This window comes from Carassius carassius, chromosome 14 (assembly GCF_963082965.1).
Source record: "Carassius carassius chromosome 14, fCarCar2.1, whole genome shotgun sequence".
NCBI classification, from domain to species: domain Eukaryota; kingdom Metazoa; phylum Chordata; class Actinopteri; order Cypriniformes; family Cyprinidae; genus Carassius; species Carassius carassius.
This window is the reverse complement of record NC_081768.1, coordinates 5,451,988-5,472,923: the sequence shown is the minus strand read 5'-3', so window position 1 is coordinate 5,472,923 and position 20,936 is coordinate 5,451,988. Positions and strand designations below refer to the sequence as shown.

The following is a 20,936-nucleotide window of genomic DNA, read 5'->3' as shown; positions in this document are numbered from 1 at the left end:
ATATTTCTTTCTTGACATTATCAATAGGATTAGCACCTTACAACTTTTTTTTTTTTTTATTATATAAATTTCATTTTAAATGGGCCAGAATGGACCTTAATAGAATAAAATTAATTAGTAGAAATAATTTATAAATATTTCTCTTAAATGTTGAATTAAATTGAGACTTTACAAACAATTTACACACAAATTTGTGCTGATCAGGTTTCATAATTGGAGATAAGGTCTTCCTCTCACCTTTACTGCTCTCTTGTATTGCTGGAGTGCTGGCTGGCGGGACAGGACATGCAGCACTAGGGGTGAGCATTGGATCTACACAAACCGAGCTGCAGAGATTCTTCAAGATCTTGGCATTCGGGCAGGGAGATCTGGCAGCGCAAAGCTGCAGCAGGCGGGCAATATTGGAGGCTGCATAACCCTGGACGAGTGTGTTCTCTTCGCGGCGGGCCGCCTCCATCAGGGGCCTGACAACAGGATTGAGTTTATCCGGCAGCATGGCAAGTCCAACCACAGCGCAGGCAGCGAAGGTATGAACTCTCAGCTGCAGCTGCTGCCAGTCGGCACTGGTCTCGCACACAGTGGAACGAGCCTGCAACCTCTTGCTGTCCAGCAGCTGGAACTGATGTGATTGGAGGTTCAGAGACGAAGTGCATTCTGAGAAGATGGTGGTCACCTAGAGAGAATTAGGAGATGAAAACTAGTCATTTTGGAGAGATTAATTCAGTGTAGCAAATAGGTACTTAGTTGCCTCGTTGTCTGTCCCTGTCCATACTGAAATGTATGGTTTTTTTTTCTGCTGAGACTATCACAAAGCATTATGTAATTGATTAACTCTTTCCCCGCCATCGAGTTATCTCGTCATTTAGAAGACAATGCTTCTTCGCCATTTTCTCAGCTTTATGCTCAAAATTATGCATTTTTATGAAACCTACTAGACTTGCTGCGATAGACTGTGTTGGCGATGATACCGGTGTTAAGATGCACCACCGATGACGTCACTTGCCCACCGCTGCACTGTCCCCCAGTGTCGTTTTTTTTTTTTAATGATAAAACTCATTTAGTTAAGTTAGAGGACACTACAATTAAAATTGAACGTGGCTGCTCAATGCAGCACACAAACGACAGTTGCGCATCACAGATCAGATTTCATTAATCATGTGAGGAGAGTGAGTCGAGCTGACCGACAGAAGAGTGAGGTTTAAAAAAAAAAAAAAAAAACTGATGACCACGTTAGAGTTTCAAAACGAAATTGTAAAAGTGCCCGTTTTAAAAATACTTTGGATTTTGAAAAGCCTGTTTACTTCTGCCATTAATCTAAGTGATATTGAAAGTTTTTTTTTTTTTAATTGTTTCTTATTTATTTGGTTCCACAGTTATTTCTGATTTTTATTTTATTTAAACTTTTTTTCCTTTATTATTTTACATGATTGTTTATGCCATCCCTGCCTCCAAACATTCTTATTTTTTTTGATAATAAACGTTCTTCGTTTCATAATTATTTGTTCTTCTTTCTTTATTGATTTTGTTTTGTACCTATACCCATTTAAACTTTGTGTTAAGTTATTTGTTCTTTTATATTAGGCATATAGCATGGTGTATTTTTATCCGTTTTGGTAATAAAAGTTCTATGTTCTACGCTTTGTGTTGTTGCTTGAATTAAAGCAGTTGATGCCGAATAGCCGCTAAAAGTGAAAGTAAAACATGCACAGTGCTTTTATAAGCTATTTAAGCAAAGGAAAGTGAGAGAAAGAGGAAAAACTCAAACGAAGATTCATACAACCCCCACCACAGTGATACCGGTATTACCGGTGTTGTCACATGTTGATTACCTGGTGGAAAAATTTCCTCACCGTCACAACCCTAAAACCTACCTATATTCAAGAGCTGATTAAAAAAAAAAAAAAAAAAAAAAAAAAAAGGAATGCTTTAAGCTAGAATTAAACTGATTATTTTGTTTAAAAGTAGAGGCTCTAGTATATTTTGTTGTATGAATATACAATATACCGAAATAAAGATTAGAGTCCATCAAATTTGAGTGAAAAAAAAAAATCATCAAAATCACTGGCGGTGGCTGGCAACTTTTTGCAAAAATGCTGGTGGGAAAAGAGTTAACTGGTGAGAATAGACCTTATTCTTGTAATTAAAAAAAGAATGCTTTAGAACTGTAGTTTTTGTATCTCAGTGTCTTTTACTAACCAGCTCATTAGCCTGATCGATGGTGAATACAGTGGAGTTGATTCGTTCGCTCACATCAATGTTGGCATCAGCCAGCAGTGCTATGAGCTGTTTACATTCGTTCTGCATGCGAGTAAAAGGTATGGCGATCTCGTCATAGTAGAGTTGCTCTGAGAGAATGACCAGTAATCTGGGCTGGACCACACTGGACAGCAGCTCGCACTCCTGTAATGTAGGACAGCACTAACAGTCATTAACATCTTTCAAAATAAACTTGAAATTGACCCCATCCCATTCTCACCTTCTGAAGGCCTGCCCACTCACAGATCACCATGGAAACCGCAATCCGCTGAAGGGCTGATTTGGAATTGAGATGGAAGAGTAAAAGCTGTGCTAGAGACTCGGCAGGCCGGAGTTCCTGAGAAGAGCTATTCAACTGTGGGTCACAAATACAACTGCACAGCGCCCCCAACAGCCTAGGAGGAAACAAAAGTAGTCATTTGCACATTTGGCACAGAGAAGAGAAAAAAAAAAAATATATATATATATATATATATATATATATATATGTACAGAATCCCCCCCACCCCCTCCACACACTTTGCAGCCATTAGACGTGCACGTGTCACCACATAGTCTCGCGTGGCAGGGTCTTCGCCAATCGTCTCCGCTCCACCGATGTACTCCTGGACTGTTTCCTTGACTGGAACAGATCCTTGTCTGGTCTTTCCAGAAGCCTTCTCCTGCAGAATTACACAATGAAGCTCAGAGCAGATCTACTTTTGGATGAGTGGGAAGTGTGAAGATTGTAGGATGGATTAGTCTCAGGCAGCATGCCCACAGACCTCCCACAGTCCATTCGCTGAATGTCTGCTGCATACTGTACAGAAAAAAAACCTGGAAAGCACTAATCTAGAGTGTAAAAAAGTTTGTAGCACATGTACAAATTTGGGCTTGGTAAGATTTTTTTTTAAATGTTTTTGAAAATCTCTTTTACTCACCATGTCTGCATTTATATGATCAAAAATACTGTAATATTGTGAAATCTTACCTTTTCAAAGAATTTTTATTTTTTTATTTTAATACACTTTAACCCTCTGGAGTTGATTAACGCATATACACGTTATGAGTCATTTTCTCCTGATAACCCCGAAAAGAACTTAAATTACACTTTTAATCGTACAGATAAGAGCAATACATCAATCGAATCTGTAAAGGGTGTACTTTTTTTGGGATACAGACATAACAAAACATTGTGCACTTATAAAATAAAGATAACACACAAGGTGTGCTGTCTGCAGCCTTTGTCTGCGCTGATCTTCATTTAGAAACACGTCATTAAAATGAACTAACTCCGTGAATACTCAATGAAGAGAAATGAGAGAGATATCTATAGAAAGCTTGACATGTCTACTTTTAAACTAAACAAGTGCTGCCGAAAACAAATATTCTGTGATAAAGTAATCCATATGAAAACAACGCGATGTCCGTTTTTCACGTCTCCCTTCATTATATCTAATGTTATATTCTTGTAAGAATTCTTCAATATAGAGTAACTTCAAAAGAACAGTATTTATTTGAAAATTAACCAAAAAAAGCAACAACAACAACAAAAAAAAGCAAAAGGCCTTCACTGCCACTTTTGATCAATTGAATGCATTACTGCTAAATAAAAGTATTATTTTCTTTAAACACCATATGGTCATTCATGTATGTAAAACCAACAGATGCAGCACGCATGGTGCTGTATAAGGTCAAACTGATTCTTAATTCCAGCAAAGTACAGGTAAAGGTGCTGACCTCCACCCTTACCTTTAAGCGTGCTTTAACTTCCAGCAGCATATTGGGGTCAATTGGGATGTGTGACGCTTGCATCATCAAACAGAGCCAGGCACCCATCCAAGGACAGCTGGCTGCCACCACATACTGGTGCGGGGCCTGTCGCAATAACTCCCCCCACACCTAGAAAACCATCCAAATATGAATAAACTAAATAACATATCAATTATACAAAACATTCTAAGTGTGGAACAGAGTAAGAAATACCTTTTGTATCAACTCTAGGATCTCCTGGTTGCTCTCCAGCATGCAGGACTGAAAGATGTGTCTTAACATGTCCTGCATGATGGGATTCAGCCACAGTGCACAACTCTGGAGGGAAAAACCATAAATCAGAGCAGGAAACGAGAAAGAAATAACTGAAACTGAATGTAAAAGACTGCATATTTTAATTTTGCTAATCCTTAACACAGATTATCAAACCTGGTCTGCTTTGGAAAGCAATGTGAAGAGGGTCTCTAGGGCAGCCCGACGAACAGAAGCGATTGTGTGTCTCAGGAATGGCCATACTCGAGGAACCAACACTGTGAGAGACTGGTGCGTGCTGGAAATGGAAAAACAGGGTTTTAGCTTCCCTTTTATCATTGTAAGGAAATGTGGCATTAATAGCGATGACCACGAGAGCTCTTTTCATATTTCAAGAGAAATCTCACCTGCACTGGCGGACCTGTGGGTAAATGAGCAAGGAGGACAGGAGGGTCATGATGCTGTTAGTCGAAGCTGTGAGATCATCCAGCTCCAGCAGGGCATTCCACAGTGTGTCCACAATGAAGGGAACCTATAAAGCATTTTTTATTTGCTTATGTCAGAAACAGCGAAACTCTGTGTTGAATGGCTGTTGTTTTTACTTCATTGCATTGTTATAATTTGTAGAAGTTGTACCCGCCAACTGGCGACTGACACTTACATATACTCGCCAACACTGATTTTTACTCTATTTAGGCGAGTGTTAATTTTAGGCCTTCTGCCTACTCTGACATTTAAATCTTCTCTGATTTAATTCTATTGTTCAGTCTATCAAGAACATTCTGGAGATCTGTTTTCAAGTTGAAATTGAAGATGGTATTATGAATTTCTTTTAACCACTAAATGAAAAAACTTTGTGTGTGTATATCAGGGCCTTTAGATATACATCTAAATTAGGGCCTAATTTTTTAATTATGTTGGAAAATTAGGAGTCATCACATGCAGAGTGCTTTAAGCACAAACACTGGCAGCGACAAACCAACTGTCCAATATTAGACTATTTTAAGATTTTCAGCATCTGTTGAGAAGGCATGCTCTTGATATATCCGCATTGGCTATTATATCTGAACCAGCTGTCAAATGCGAATTAAACTAGAATCAGCTCAGACCTTAGCAGGCTGCAATTGAACCAATCCATCCACCACTGGGATCAAAGCTGCTGCTGCCACTGCACGAACATCATCATCCAGGTCCCTCAGGCCTTCTGTAATGGCAGGAAGAACCCGGGGCAGCAGCTCAGCGATCAAATCCTGAGGGTCAGCAAGATGTGAAAGTCAACCACAACTTAAACACACTGCAGCATCTAGAATATTTTCAATCTCCGCCAATAAGAATCTGAGTCTTTTCCACCTGTCTGACAGCAAGAGCGTATTTGATGCCGAGCAGGCCTCCGTGACGAACCTCCCACTGGTCTTCAGTTAGCAGCTTGAGCAGAATGTCCACAGTAATTGCAAAGCCACTGTTTGCCATGTGCCTCAAGGCCACACCTAGAGTCTGGGCACACGTCTCTCTGACAGGTGCTACCACCTGGAAAGATAAGAAAAAAAGAAATGCTTTAAGATGAAACCAAGAAAATTAAAGCCTTGCCATAAATAAGACTAGAAATATTTTTTCCATTTTATTTAAAAAAGAAACAGGCTTACAGCAATTTAAAAAAATAGGGACAATTTTTATATACCAAAAAAAAAAAAAAAAACATTCAAATATGCACTTTTATTCAGTCTTGTCCAACCACTAGGGGGCAAAAGATGTTAATATAAAATATTTTAGAAATTGGGGAAAGATGACAAACCTCATCTGACACAAAGTCTCCAAATCTGTCTAGAGCAAAGACGCACAAAAGCCGGATGACCAAATCCTCCAACCACTCCTGGTGCTGTCGCTCCATCTGAGAAAGTAGAGGGAATCAAAAAAAATAAAATTCACACACTGAACAAACTCTGACAGGGATAATGTCCAATGAACTGGTGAAACACCTGTTCTGCTGTACTGCCAACAGTCTTTCCTCCACCAGTACCATGACACTTTAGCACTTCCCTCAGTCCCGTGCCGGCACCGTGACGAATCTAAAAATACCGAACAAAAGCTCACTGACCAACCAGTACCCCTTTCACTGTAAACATACATACAAGTAATAGTTTTCATTGCTTCAGTTCACATGTAAATGCAAACTGGTTTGTCTCAAAAAGCACACAACCGGCAGGCATTAGTCTTGTTTTTAAGTAGAATTTAAACCATTATAAATAATTTTCTAATGGCTTTGTGGTTAGTGCGCCAACATGTAGCGGAACTACACCTCCGGCAACCCGCATTCGGTTCCCAAGTCGAGGTTCTTTGCCGATACCACTTCCCTCTCTGCCCTATGCTGACAACACTGTATATATATATATATATATATATATATATATATATATATATATATATATATATATATATATATATATATATATATATATATATATATATATATATATATATATATATATATATATATATATATATATATATATATATATATATATATATATATATATATATATATATATATATATATATATATATGCATGGAATTATTTTCCAAATATACTGTATGTGTGTATTTATATACACAAACTTATTTTGGATGCGAATAACCTCGGTTAATCGTTTCACAGCACAGCAAATAAACATTTGATTAAAAAAAAAAAAAAATCTTATAAATTAAGCAACTAACAGTAACAACTAAGAAAAACTGTAAAATTTCAAGAAGTACTACAATCAATAATACTAAACCAACTAAGTAAAAAAGGCTAAATGTAAAATCAATAGATAAAAGCACAAATTTACTAAACCTGAAAATAGACAATACAAAAAAAGCTAAAACGCAAAAAAAAGATAATAATACTTTAATAGTAATAGAAATTATTTTAAAATAATTCTAAAATACTGTTATTACAGCCAGATAATTTACTGCTCCATTTGTGGTAATGTGTAGTCTCAACTAGGGCAGGGAGAGAACAAATATTTATGATATATTCACAATGATTTAGATGGCAATATAAAAGTTATGCAACATTGTGAAATATGGCAATATTTGAATGCACTTTTTATTGGGCCTTCATTTTCCTAAGCACTGAATGATTAGATTAGTTGTATGATCCCTCCTTGTCTTGCAGCCATTTTAGAGCAAACACATTTTGTAAGAATTATTTTTTTTTTAATACAAAATTTTAGTTATAATTGCTTCGTTCTATTTAATGTGTTTTCCAGTACCTCCCACGAGGGGTTGAAGAGGTCATTGCACAGTTCATCACAGAAGCTTTCCAGGGGCCATTCCTGAGTCTGTGAAACAAAACAAAAAGAAAAAGACATACAGTACACACATAAAAATATAGACAGACACAGCCGACAGTTGAATGTCAACAGCTCAAAGTGTGGAAGAAAAACAAGCATGTGCATGTCTCACACCTCCTCAAATAAACTGGAGTTATCAGGAACATTGTCAATTAAGACTTTGCTGTCGGTTGCTGGCTGCTCAATGACTACATTTGTGGTTTTCCGGCGCTTCTCCTCTGGCTCTCCCTCAAAACTGTCATTGCTGTGGCAAGGAAACATAAGAGCAGTGGTCAGACTGACCTCCCATACCCCATTAACAGTCATTATCTTCAGTGTGAAATACTGTTTATAGGGCAGGGAGTCTTCAGGCACATCACGATCTGATTCAGAAATTGATTTTCAATGCATCTCTAGGAGTACAAATCTTTGAAAATTGAAGGTGGCTGTAAAAAGCATTAAAGCTGTTTTAGAACACCTCTACTTTCAACTTTTAAAAAAAATAGAAATAGCATGTATGATAACCTAGTATCAGATGTGTTTTTGCAACTTTCTGTGTAAATGCAATGCAATGCTGCAGAGTGACCTTAAACCCTCAGCCTACATCGTTTTACATGGCTTTGTGAAAGAATAAATCAACTTCGTCTGACACAACTGATTTCTGTGTAAAAAAAAAAAAAAAACTCTATATTTAAAGGGAATTATGATCCATAAAGTTGCGGTCATCTTTAAAATGCTGTCAAATAAAACATGTGCAAACTCTTTGACCCTGGCTGTTAAACAAGTCAATATACCCCAAATATCTAATAAGTATAAGATGAATGGCAATTTTGATTTAACATTGACTTAAAAGCAAGCAATAAAATCTCTACCTCTTCTCATTAGGATCCACATCTCTGGATTTCTGCTTTGCCACAAGTTTTGCCATCCTCTTGGCTTTATTCTTCTGTCGATTGCTCATGCCTGGACGAAACTCTGAATCTATGAGCTCTGCAGCCGGCTGAAGAGGAGAGCACAAAACTAAACTTCCAATTGAACATTTTAATACAGTAAAGGCCCTTTTACACCTGGTATTAGTGCTGGGCAATAGTTTCAGTAATTTATGCATGTTCAGCCTTAAAACTGTATGCTTTCTGAAGCGTTTGTCATTTGTAAGAGATTCCAGCACCACTCACCAAATGGATGCGTGAGAAGTGACAGCCTAGGCTTTTACCAGGCTGTGATCTGTTGGTACTGGAAGCACAGGCATCCTCCAGGTCCTCATCATTAAAAAGCTCCTCTGTGTCCATGCCGATCGCTGCACCCATATCCAATCCCAACTTCTTCTGTAACTGTTTCCTCTGCCGGGCCAAACGCTCTTTGGGATCTGTCTCACCTGAGAACAGAATGCATCTATGAGTAAGAATTGCAAAACAAAAGTCATCGCCAACAAGGGTGTTTTAGGTGTTTGCTTTGCAATCAAAGTCAAAATTATATATAATATTCTGGTCTCTCATTATCACCCATTTTATTGTCTACTACATAAAAAATAAACCACTTGCATAGAAAAGTAAAAGCACTCCTCGATGAGGTATCATTCACAAGTAATAACGAACACCACATGTGAAATGGAAAAACCAAGGTGTGCATGGAAAGATGGAGATGAGAAACATACTATTATTCAAATTTCTCCCATTCTGACATGCAAATAAAAGGCACACTTATCACCTGCACCTCTTACCCACCTCTATAACAAAGAATGTCAAACGTAAAATTGCTAATTTCCTTAAAGTCGAATTTAATTGTATCGAAACATACTAATTTATTTTTCATGTAGTTATAAAAATGTTCTACTCAAAGGTAACACTGAATTAGTCTTGGTTGCATTTTAGATAATGGTAAATAAAAAAAAGGTGCAGGATGAGTTGATGTTGAGAAATTGAACAAACCTCAAACACAAACTACAAACAAGTGTAATAACAGCATGAAAGTTTCAAATCTGCAGTGTTAACACACAGATATGAAAGACATAACCCTACCTGACTTGTCATCTTGCAGCTCAAATTCAGCACCTGCAGAGCCGAGCAGCGATGCTCCATGCTTGAGCAGACGGGTGATATCAAACCTGTAGAAACTCAGCCGGTCTGAGGTGATTTCATCTGGAGACATATCTTCTGCACACACCTCTGAGAAAGACAACATGCATTAAAACCACTTTCTATGCTCAAGACAATCATTAGACAGAAGCTTAAGCCTTGTTATCTTTTAACGTGCCACGTGGCATTACCACTGCAGGATCAAACTGGCATTGATTTGCATTAAAGGAGCATTTCACCCGTGGGAACATTGATCTTCATTGAAAGTGGGTCATATATGTAGTCGAAATCTATTAAAACTTTCGAATTTGGTGCCTTTTTGACCGAGTTATTACAGAAAGTAACTTTAGGGCTCATTTGTATGGAAAACCACAACTCCCACAATGTAACACATTTGCACAGCTCCACAAGCCACTCCCACTAATCCAGAACACCACTGTTAGGCTGTTAGGCGATATTGTCTACAAGACATTGAGGACACAGTTAGCGATGTATGGTATTTACGTGCCACAGTAGTAAACAATGCCACAGTAAGCTTTTTTTGCATTAAAAAAGGTACTGCACAAACAGTTTACAGTTGACGTTACGTAACTTATTAACCGGGAATCATTTCGTGATAATAATGCTTGAAGAAATTGTATACATTTCACGAAATGAATAATAAATTAAATTGAAACACTTATTTTACAGTTAGACGTCCATTTGTCCCTGCAGGCTTCGGCTGGCATTTCCAGTTTACCTTCGGAATTCTGAAGTAGGCTCCAGGACGCCGCTGTCCATATGCGGGGTGAAACTAGGATGGTTCACAACGCAAACATCCGTGTCATTGTCTGCCTCAGACATTTCTTCGAGGAGAAATTGGCATCTTTCAAATTCTTTCAGCAGACGGACTCGAGCTCTGTGTCCGTAGGCGCACAACGAGAGCACAGGCACCACCAGTCTGCACCAGCTCGAGCACGCCCGGGCTCCTCGGACGCGACAGGCAGGTCTCCGGCCTCGGCTGCAGCCGCCGCCTCCCGTTCCTCCTCTGCGCTATATTGTGGCTCGTATAGATAGCCACGAACATCTGTTTCGAGCAACAGACTTTGAAAATCCTCTTCTTCCATATCATGAGTTGTTCCTCCAGCCATTCTCGTAAATCTGACTCCATGAGCGCTTGTTAGCTTAGCTACATAGCTTCCAAACAAGATGGCGGATTTTCATTTTCGTTTCTGTAAGTTTAGTCCCACCCACTGATCTGTAATAGGCCTGTAGGGTGAGTGGGTCCCACCCCCTGGAATAATAATAAGCTAGTGTCTGTAGTCTCTACACTTTTCAATGAATTTTGACTTCCTGCTTATTATGACGCAAAATGACGATTTTTACGTCATAATAAGCAGGAAGTAAAACAATTAAATCCTTATTTCTCCCATCTCAGGGAAAAACAAAGGAAAAATCCATGATCATTATAATATATGACTGGGTTTCTAACAATACAAAGCTAAATGCAAATGGGTGAAGTGATCCTTTAAACAGCCTTGATAAAATAATAAATATATATATATATATATATATATATTAGTGCTGTCAACGTTAACGCGTTAACATGCGATTAATTTTTGTCTGGTTTAACATGTCAAAATATTCAACGCAATTAATGCAGCATCTGTATTTTCTGCCATCCGTTGGCTAGCTTTATATGATCACGCTCTTATTCATTTAAATGCTTTTAAACATTTCAAGCGCGGCAAGACAAAAGAGAATGCGCTGTCTGTGAATGCCCTTATGTGACACATACACACACACACAATGCATAGACAAGGCGCCAGAATCCAGTTCTCTTAAGCGCTTGAACTAACAATAAACATCCCAAAGTGCCAGTTTTGTCGATTATCCTCATAAGAGCAATCTTAAATGATTTATATAAAGTCTAAAATGAACAAAAAGAGTTGTGAGAGAATGAGGCGAGATCCATAGACAGTATATAAACGGTGAGATCCGCGTGTCTGTCTGCTCTTAAAGGGACAGCAGCCAATAAAGCTTCCTGTCAGTAAAGTTAAAGAACAAAGGGAACAGAGAAAATGACTCGCTGCTCTTGACTAAATAACTTTTGTAGCTTTAATAAGGATTAACTATTTAATTTATAGTTTATGCAGTGCAGACTGCATATAACTTTGATAACTTTATTAAATTTCTGTATATTTCCTAACTGTTAAGACAGGAAGGGCAGGAGTAAACATGACATTTATTATGGGTTTATGTTGGCATTGTTTTAAGTTTACTTAAATTAAAAACTGTTATATTTTTGAAGCCTAATATTAAATGTAAAAAAAAAAAAAAATCAGTAGCTGTATTAATATCAGTAATACTGGCCTTCATTCATAAAAAGATGCCATTTAAACAATTATTTAAAATATACTGTCTTTGTTGTTTCTACATTAATTTGATTAACTGTGAAATTATTACATTAAAAAATATATTAAAAACGTACAAAAACATTTCTTTTTTTATTGCGATTAAAATCACAGAAAAAATGTGTGATTAATCTAGTTAAAGTTTTTAATCGATGGACAGCACTAATATATTAATATATATATATTCTACATAACTAGTTACCAGAACAGCATGCCTTTATATAAATATTGGACAGAAAATCCCAAAACATCAAGTTCTCGAGCAATGCAATCTGGGATTAATCAGCTCACCATCTTTTGTCTTTGGAGGTGGGTTCCATTCTGGAATATTCCTCACTATGGCTTCGACAGCTTGTCCCGCTGCGATTCGTGTATCCCAATTTGGACTCCTTAAGTATGTTAAAACCTATTGTGTCCAAAGGAAAGGAAACCGATCAATAATCTAAAGAGTTAAAATTCAGCTATGGGCAGCTTTGTTCAAATTTACAAAACCGTAGGCAAAAAAGAAACCATCAAAACCTTTACCTCAAAGCTTATGTTAAAAAATGTCTGAATTAAAATCATTAACCCAGCCATAAAAAAAAAAATCATACAAAAGAGGGTTTGACAACACCCCTAAAGGGCACACATGATTGCATGACACCAAAAAAAAAGGGGGGGGGGGGGGGGTACAAAATACACCATGATTTTTGGAAATGTAAATTCAGCAACATATTCATCTCAAACTACCATGATAACACCATCTGATACCCCCACATTACATTTTGTGTAACCATTTTTTCAGGTCAGTTTTGCACGTCTAAATCCTGGTTCAATTCGGATTTGATTTTCAAATCCAATCTTTAGCTCCACACTGACATTTTGCAAGTAATAAAGTTAACCCATTAGTTCAGGCAGACAGTCAGCATCTACAACCATTGCAATAATAATGATAAAAGCATGATGCCAAAATACTTTTTTTATTATTTACATTCAAAGTTTCTAAGCAGATCAAAAAATGTTTTCACATCACATATGAGAGCTTTGTGAATTAGGGATGCACTATAGTATCGGACCAGTACCGGAATCGGCAGATAATGGCTTTAAATGCAAACATCGGCCAGATGTGAAAAATTATGCAAATGTGTCTTGCAGATAAGAATACATAAACTCACACATGCTAGCGATTCCCTCATGTCAGCAATGTTGCTCATTTTTGAAGCAAAGTTTTGCTTAAATGGTGATTAGATTCACTGTTTTGGATAGCTGCATTTCAACTGACAATGCTATTTATATATAGTTTTTTTAGGCCTATTTTTTTTTTTTTTTTTAAATCGGTGTATGGTCATTTAAAAAAAAAAACACTTTAATTCTAACAAATAAGTTCTTGAAAAAACTTTCACTTAAAAAAATAATATAATGTGTCTATAATTTCTGCACAGGAGAGAGTTGGTGCTGTTTCCAAACAAAAAGAAATATATAGGCAACGGCCAAAATGAGTTGAAAAATATTGGCAAAAATCCAATATCGTACATCCTATTGTGAATAACAGATGGCAAGCATCTATTCTGAAACGCTGCATGCTAGAAAAGACATTCTTCCAGTAGAAATACAAACAGGTTCTACTAGTACAAAAATGCCTTTTTTGCTGTTCAGACTACAAACGAGTAGATGAGTCTGATGTGTCAAAATGAAAAGAAAAATCAGATATTCTACAAGTCTGAACGCTCACCTTTGATAGCAAGTTATTAAGCTCATGTGGATGAAGCTTAACAACATCTCCCAACTGCTGAGCAGCTGCTTTACGGGTAACAGGAGTCGTACCCGTATCCAGCAAAATAAACAGCCGTTCCAACCTGAAGATAGTATATGTTATAATTAACAAAATGAAGGTCTGACTGGCAACACAATTGTACAATGTTATAAAAAATCATAACTGAAGCCACAATCCCACCTGACTCTGAACATGACAAATTTCTTCACACGCTGCAAGGGTCATAACTTGACAGTCTTTTTTAAAAACAGATTCATAATTTGACAAATACTTATAAATAAGCAAACCTGAAGTTTTCCCATGCAGTACAGTTACAAAGCAATGTGCTAATTAGCAAGTAAAACTGCCTGTTTCTTTATATCGTCACAAAATTTAAACTACACTATCACCAAGCGATGTGTATGTAAAGTTGGATATACAGTGAGTGCACCCAACTTTCTGTATTCATACAGTATTAAGGAATAATTTGCATGAGTACACAAACATATACAGATATAGCTTCATCTGGAAGATACAAAAACAGAAGATATCATTAGCTTCATGATTTTCTGTATTGTGGTTTTGAAACCATGTGTATTGTGAAAAGCAGTATACAAATAAGACTGACTTGAATTTTAACAATTTCAGTTCACAGACCACCAAACTAATTTTGGCGTGCAGTGAAATTCGCTTTCCAAAATCTCATGAAAAAGTACAAAGTTTCACGATGACAAAGTTTTCTCTATGCAAAATAAACCTTGCGTTAACATTTAGTTGTTTTTATTTTCTCCTCCTAATAGCACCAGTGGCATTGGACGCTTATTTATCTAATGGTCTGAATCCATTACATTTGTTTACGAACCATTTATTATAACTGATAGTTGGTCACGTAACCAACCTGGCGTCGCCCATGAGAGGGCGACCCGACTCATGAAGAACAGATGCTTTCAATGAGAATCTCACATTTATTTATTTCTTTGCATACATTTTAATTACTAAAAAAAATGGTTTTACGTGTAAAAACGGACATCTGCTAGCAGGTTTCCTCACACCATCCTGTTAAAAGGCGTTATATAACGCCACATTAATCTACTGTATCAACTGAAGCGATGGATTAGGAGAAATGAGTACTGCCTTCAGTCAGTCTGGATGTTATAACTGTATTTACTGACAGGGATGACACTGCGGGGGGTTAACGTTAGTCCACTAATCACCCAGCGGAGATTTCCCAGGATAAAGTAGAACGAATATGGCAGACCACAAACTGTTGGATTCATAACGTATATGTAACACAAAAAAACACGACTCATTTACGATATACTTCATGAGACAGGTCAAATTTGTTGGAGGTTAACGTTATACGGCTTCTGCAGTCTTCGGTTGTAAGGAATAACGTATAAAGTGTCGTTACTTATTTTAAAACATTGACCGTTAGAAAGAACTCGACTGACATACATTTACCTAACGTTAATGTATATAACAAAAGTAAGTTATTAAGAGTTAGAAAATTCCACTGTGGAGACACATTTGCCTTTCGTAAATCAACGTTTATCCAACAGACTCACCTTGAAACAGCCATAAGAGCTGCTTGGGTTTGGATCCGGGCGCGGGGTTCGGTTCAGGTTCGCGTGCGAGGACAGGCCCGATCTCTCGCGCACTACCTCAAAATCGGTCTGCTCGCGTATTAAATATTTCCCACAGCGCCCGAGGACGCCGAGTAACACCTACGCCAGCGTACAGATTGGTTTATCCCTCAGCACTTCCCCGAAAACGGTATTTTAATCGAACAAACGGGGAAAAGTAATTTTGTTGATCACAAAAGAGAAGCCAGGCAGCTGGTTTTATATGAGGAGCCATCTTGCATTTATTCCTTCCTCCATGGTAGGCGCGCTGTGATTGGTTACATGGGCTCCAGCTGACCAATCACAACGCGCTTTTCAAAAGGGAAGCACACAGGACATGTAAAAATATGTTCCGGAAACTAATTTTTTTATCTAATTTTCAGTGGAAATATTTTATAATGTTGAGTGGGAAGCGTTTATTTTGCACTTGTACTTATTTAAAATTCGTATTTGAGATATTTAATGAAATAATTTGAATTGATGACAAGCGGTAACAATGAATTCCCCGTAACTGGTGCTATCTGACCACTTCATGGAAAATTACACTTGCACAAAGACAAGCATCGACTTGAGAAAAGGAATCTGATGAGAAAACTTTTAGAATCACTCATATGACGAATGGAACTGAGAAAAGACTAAATGTATTTATGTATGCTAAGTATATTATGTATGTATATGATTTTTTTGTATGTATGTGTATTTTTTATTTATTTATTTTTATTTAAGAAATTAGACCTTTGTTAATGAATTTTTATTTGAAGAATTATATTGTTTAAAATAGGCTATAATTAAAACATTTCTTGGCTTCAATTATACCGTGGAAATGCCAATTCGTTTAATAATAAATCTAAATGTCTTAATACTAAATTTAAGCAATAACGTCTCTATTTGATACTCGCTCCTTATAATTAAACCAAAATACAGACAATAACTCATTGGATATTCCCTAACGTTACATTTGATGTAATTAAAGTATAGAGAACGTATTGCGGTTGAACCGTCTTGAACCTGGCTGAGTTTCTTCAATAGTTTTTTTTTTTTTTTGTAAATGGTCTTTTTTGTAACTTTAAGCGTTTCCCAAAATCATCGTTAGCTAACTAGGCTGACCTCGATTGGTAACGACGGAATTTTACTGTAGTTGATTTCGGGAAACGCACCCCACGGTTGATGTGGTTTCTCTCTGTGTTGCCTCCCTCTGCTGGTGACCCAGAGTAGCTTCAATATTCAGATTTGCTACAGAATATATTCAACAACTAGAAGCATTGAGAACTATGAAGGCTAATGAAGAAAAATATAATATCCCATAGCAAACCACATTCTGTCCACATCACATTTTTAAATGGCACCCATGGGTGCGTCAGATTGACAGTGTGCTATTGATGGAGATTTGTACTTTTAGATTATTAATGTTGATGCATGTGAAAAATAAATGGGCATTCTTCATCAGTGCACTATTTGTTATTGTATTACATCCCTCTTATAAACCATTTGCTTTTTAACTCTTCCTTCACTTCCTTAATGTTGCAGGTTATAAATTTTTTCACCAAAGGCTCCACATCAGTTTCTAAAAATGACTTTAACATGCTCTAAATGGTTTTAGACCAAATGCTCTGTTGTCATGACAGCATTTCTGTGTGTGTGTGTGAGTTAGTTAATTTATCACACTTTCATTTTCTTATGTTCACTGAACTTATTTATATACAGTGTTAGGAAGTAGGCTAGTTACATGTAACTAAATTACGCAGTTTAATTAAAAAAAAAAAGGTAACACTTCCTTATTACGTTACATGTACCTCTTATTATAAAAATAAATAATTACTTGCAAGTAACCCTAAACCAAACCCTAACCCTTACCCTAACCATAAGTCCATAGTTAATTAACATTACTCAGTACTTATAATTTTTGTCACACACACCCACATATGATTTAATTAATAACTTTCATAAACTGCAGTGACTGCTCTAAAACATGAAAAAAAAAATGTTTCAGGAGTTTAGTACACACAGGACACATACTTATTTGATAACTGTTTTATTTCCTATTTGGGTTTATGTATATGCTTTCTTTTTTGCTTTTACATTTAGCTGTTTTTCTTTTACATTTAGCTTGTGGCATTTTTCTCCTCCTAATAGGACCAGTGGCATTGGACGCATATTTATCTAATGGTCTGGATCCATTTGTTTACGAACCATTTATTATAACTAATAGCTGGTCACTTGTTTTGATTTTATTTCAAAAACAGTATTGTAGCTATTTCCTGTTATGGTTTTAAATCTGTATTTAATCTCAGAATGATTGTAAAGTAAGTCTGATTTTGTGGTGGGTGTGTTTTAAAATTAAATTATTATAATCTAAGTGATGAAGGATTTAGAAAGTCTGACAGTAATCAGTGTTGAGCACTACTATAAGGTTAACCCTGCCTAGTTTACATGTTTAAAAATGATTAACAGTTGAAAACATTAGACATTTAGAACAGTAATTAAAAAGTTATTACATTTGATCAGTTACATTAATGTAATAAAGTAACTGAAATAGTTATACTTCTTATTACATTTTTAGAAGTGTAACTCGTTATCTGTAGCCTATTACATTTCCAAATAACCTTAGAAACACTGTGTTACTCTTTTACTTTTCTTCTGATTAAAAAAGCAGTTTTTCTATAAAACAACACTTTAATAATAAAACAAAAATGTGAAGCATTAAAAAATAGAATTTACAATAAGGTGTTTGCTCTACAGTATTTTTAGGTGATTCTAAAAAGAAAAAGTTGTTGGTCAAGTTCTTTCAAACAACAACTGCTTTATGGTGATCTGAAGAACCTACAGAATTGTGTAACCGAATGAAACATCTTGTTCTTTGTTGATTGGTTTGAGATGCTTGAAGTATAATGTTGTGCGTCACCTCTCAGTCTTTTTGATCACATGAATGTAAGACTGCAGAAATGATACTTCACATGTGTCATTACCTCTGATCAAACCCTCTTTACTAATGAAAAGAAAAACACTGGGGTCTAATTGTTGCTTTCAAAACAACGTCAGTAGTCCAGAATTGTGTCACAGTACTGTGCGTCAGGGGGATTTTCCAGTTGTCGGTGTGTGTGGAAAGCTGATGATTGTCTGCCATTGTCACCTGGGGTTGGACATACGTGTTAAACCTGCACATCTGGTTCTGTTCACATGATGGCCTTTCAGCTTCTTATAAATCACAGCACTGAACAGAGACAAACACACACGAGAGGAATACACAAAGAAACAGTCATGTTGTACATTGTGGGGGTAAGTTTACCAGGTTTTTACATTATCACCATGTTTTAATGCTTGTGTTTGCTGTGTGATATATAGAATCTACAGTTCAATTAAATATACATGCAGTATTTTAGGGCACACCAGATCTATCAACCACAAAGGCTGGTTTAGAACTCTAATGAAAACAAAAATTATATATATTTTTTATGTTTTATATATATACATATATGTATGTATGTTATTACATTTGAAATTCTATTAACAAACAAAAAAACCAGTTCTTTTAATTTGTAACAATATTTCACAATATACTGTTTTTACTGTATTTTTGATTCAATAAATGCAGCCTTGGGGAGCATTAAATATTCAAGTCTAGAGTGTGTCATTTGTACTGTTTCTCTTTTATTTATGCAGTTTTCTTCCATTTGTATCTTTTTGCAAACATGTTTTTTTTCTGAATTCTTCAGGAAAATTCAAATGTTTCTTTCTACAGATTGCTTTGGGGCTTATTGTCATCATCCAGTGCATGTCACATGGTCTGAGTCAGGTGAGAGGAAAAGTATAAAGATGTTTTCAAAACTGGTTAATCTGGATGTAATGGTCAGCAGCAAATTATACACGATTATCTTGCTATTACATCTATTGTTGGGACAATAGACTAGTCAGAAGAGAAAAATATATGACAAAAGCAGATGGAGAGGGAGTTGACACTTACATAATGCTGATGTTATGTGTTAGTTTGGTTTTTTTACTGTCTGCAGTTCAAGAAGAGTCTTGGAACTGCATTAAAGCAATAAATCCAGCAATATATATATATATATATATATATTTTTTTTTTTTTAAGTTTTAATGCTGTTGTTTTGCTCAAAAGCGGTTTGAATGTTGTCTTACGTTTATTGACTGTATTGTCTCCAAAACAGATACATGCCAAAGTTGGGAATGCCTTCCAAGAAAAAAATATACTTTACATAAACAAGGTAGTTGGCTATACTGTATATGTGAAAATATATCTTGTTCTCTTACTGCTGACTGAAGGATCACATTGATATCTGATTGTTTTCCTGCAGTGGAGAATGAATGATCAGGAAGTTCACCTCATCGTTAAACTCCTCTCTGTTGGGCTGGTGGATGCAGATCCAAACACTCTGCACCATATAAAAGAATACAGAGACCTGAGAGGAAGTTCAACCTGAGAGGGGAAGAGTCATCCAAATGATTATGAGATTCGCTCCCTGATCATTAACCCTGGTAAAGGTTACTTCATCGGTTACTGGTTCAAGGAAACATGTGACATGGCAAAGACTGTTGTCCTCCCAAACCAAAAGACTGTGAAGCACTTCCTATGAAACGATATCCAAAACATCTGGATCATCTGTTCTGATAGACTCCGGTGAAATGGACAAAGAAGAAATTATATGATGCTGGCACCAGTTCCCATGAAGAATAACAATGTTTCTAACATTTGGATAAGCATGCATTAAAAATATTCCCACATGCACAATGTACAGGAATTATTTGAAATTTCTAACCCAAAATACAAAGTTTCCAAAGACAGATCTGAAATTAACTGAAGCAATTCTGTTTTTAAGATATGAAGCTATAATGTACAAACAGTTTAACAAAGTAATGTTGAGCTATTTACAAATGTATAAAACTGCTACCTTAGTGAGAAATGTATTAAAATGTGTTTGAAATGTATATTCATGCATTTATTTCATGCTAAGTATACAACAAATGCATTTACATATTTATATGCTCATTAAAATACCCTGCAGTAGTACTACTGGTATACTGATCTGCTATATTTAAAGTGTGCTAAATTGGAACAACTAGCTTAATTTTGTACTTAATGCACTTTAATTGGGTGCAAGGAGCACTGAATTCCAACTAAAGATATAGTGAAGTATATTGAAACTATTGCAAGTATACTTTAGGCACATTTAAATATCATGCAATTAAAGTCTAATATTATTAAAATGTCATACAATCCTCATCAATAGTGGCATTAAAACCAATTTTAGGCTTAATATTAAGAAATGTGCATTGTGCACAAGTACTCCAAATAAAGTTTAATTATAATTTTTATATCAGTAAGTCTTGAGTATGTCAGTATATAGGTCAATAGATTTGAACTATATTTAGTATTAAATAAATATATTATTAATATAATATTATATTATAATATATATTACTTTTTACAATAAATGTTAGAGGACAGGACACTCGCTTCATCATCAGTGCCAGAAATGTCTAATGTCTAAAGTTCCCAGAAACTATGATAATGCAAGTGTATTTC

The 20,936-nt window shown here is 36.1% G+C and overlaps 1 protein-coding gene across 1 annotated transcript in view; it reads right to left on the bottom strand.

Moving 5' to 3' along the window:
* The window catches only part of btaf1 (BTAF1 RNA polymerase II, B-TFIID transcription factor-associated), a 31,300-nt gene extending 15,658 nt beyond the window's left edge, over positions 1 to 15,642 (bottom strand). Inside the window, exons 1-20 of the mRNA XM_059565811.1 lie at positions 15,338 to 15,642; positions 13,752 to 13,875; positions 12,332 to 12,446; positions 9,591 to 9,737; positions 8,748 to 8,947; positions 8,445 to 8,572; positions 7,708 to 7,837; positions 7,513 to 7,581; positions 6,237 to 6,326; positions 6,053 to 6,148; positions 5,611 to 5,787; positions 5,370 to 5,510; positions 4,668 to 4,792; positions 4,438 to 4,558; positions 4,222 to 4,326; positions 3,988 to 4,137; positions 2,776 to 2,918; positions 2,477 to 2,651; positions 2,197 to 2,400; positions 238 to 673 (exon numbers count right to left, since the gene is read on the bottom strand). Coding sequence (XP_059421794.1) covers positions 238 to 673; positions 2,197 to 2,400; positions 2,477 to 2,651; positions 2,776 to 2,918; positions 3,988 to 4,137; positions 4,222 to 4,326; positions 4,438 to 4,558; positions 4,668 to 4,792; positions 5,370 to 5,510; positions 5,611 to 5,787; positions 6,053 to 6,148; positions 6,237 to 6,326; positions 7,513 to 7,581; positions 7,708 to 7,837; positions 8,445 to 8,572; positions 8,748 to 8,947; positions 9,591 to 9,737; positions 12,332 to 12,446; positions 13,752 to 13,875; positions 15,338 to 15,351 — 2,890 coding nt within the window. The 5' untranslated portion in view covers positions 15,352 to 15,642. The remainder of the gene's footprint in view (positions 1 to 237; positions 674 to 2,196; positions 2,401 to 2,476; positions 2,652 to 2,775; positions 2,919 to 3,987; positions 4,138 to 4,221; positions 4,327 to 4,437; positions 4,559 to 4,667; positions 4,793 to 5,369; positions 5,511 to 5,610; positions 5,788 to 6,052; positions 6,149 to 6,236; positions 6,327 to 7,512; positions 7,582 to 7,707; positions 7,838 to 8,444; positions 8,573 to 8,747; positions 8,948 to 9,590; positions 9,738 to 12,331; positions 12,447 to 13,751; positions 13,876 to 15,337) is intronic.
* Between the last annotated feature and the right edge of the window lie 5,294 nt (positions 15,643 to 20,936).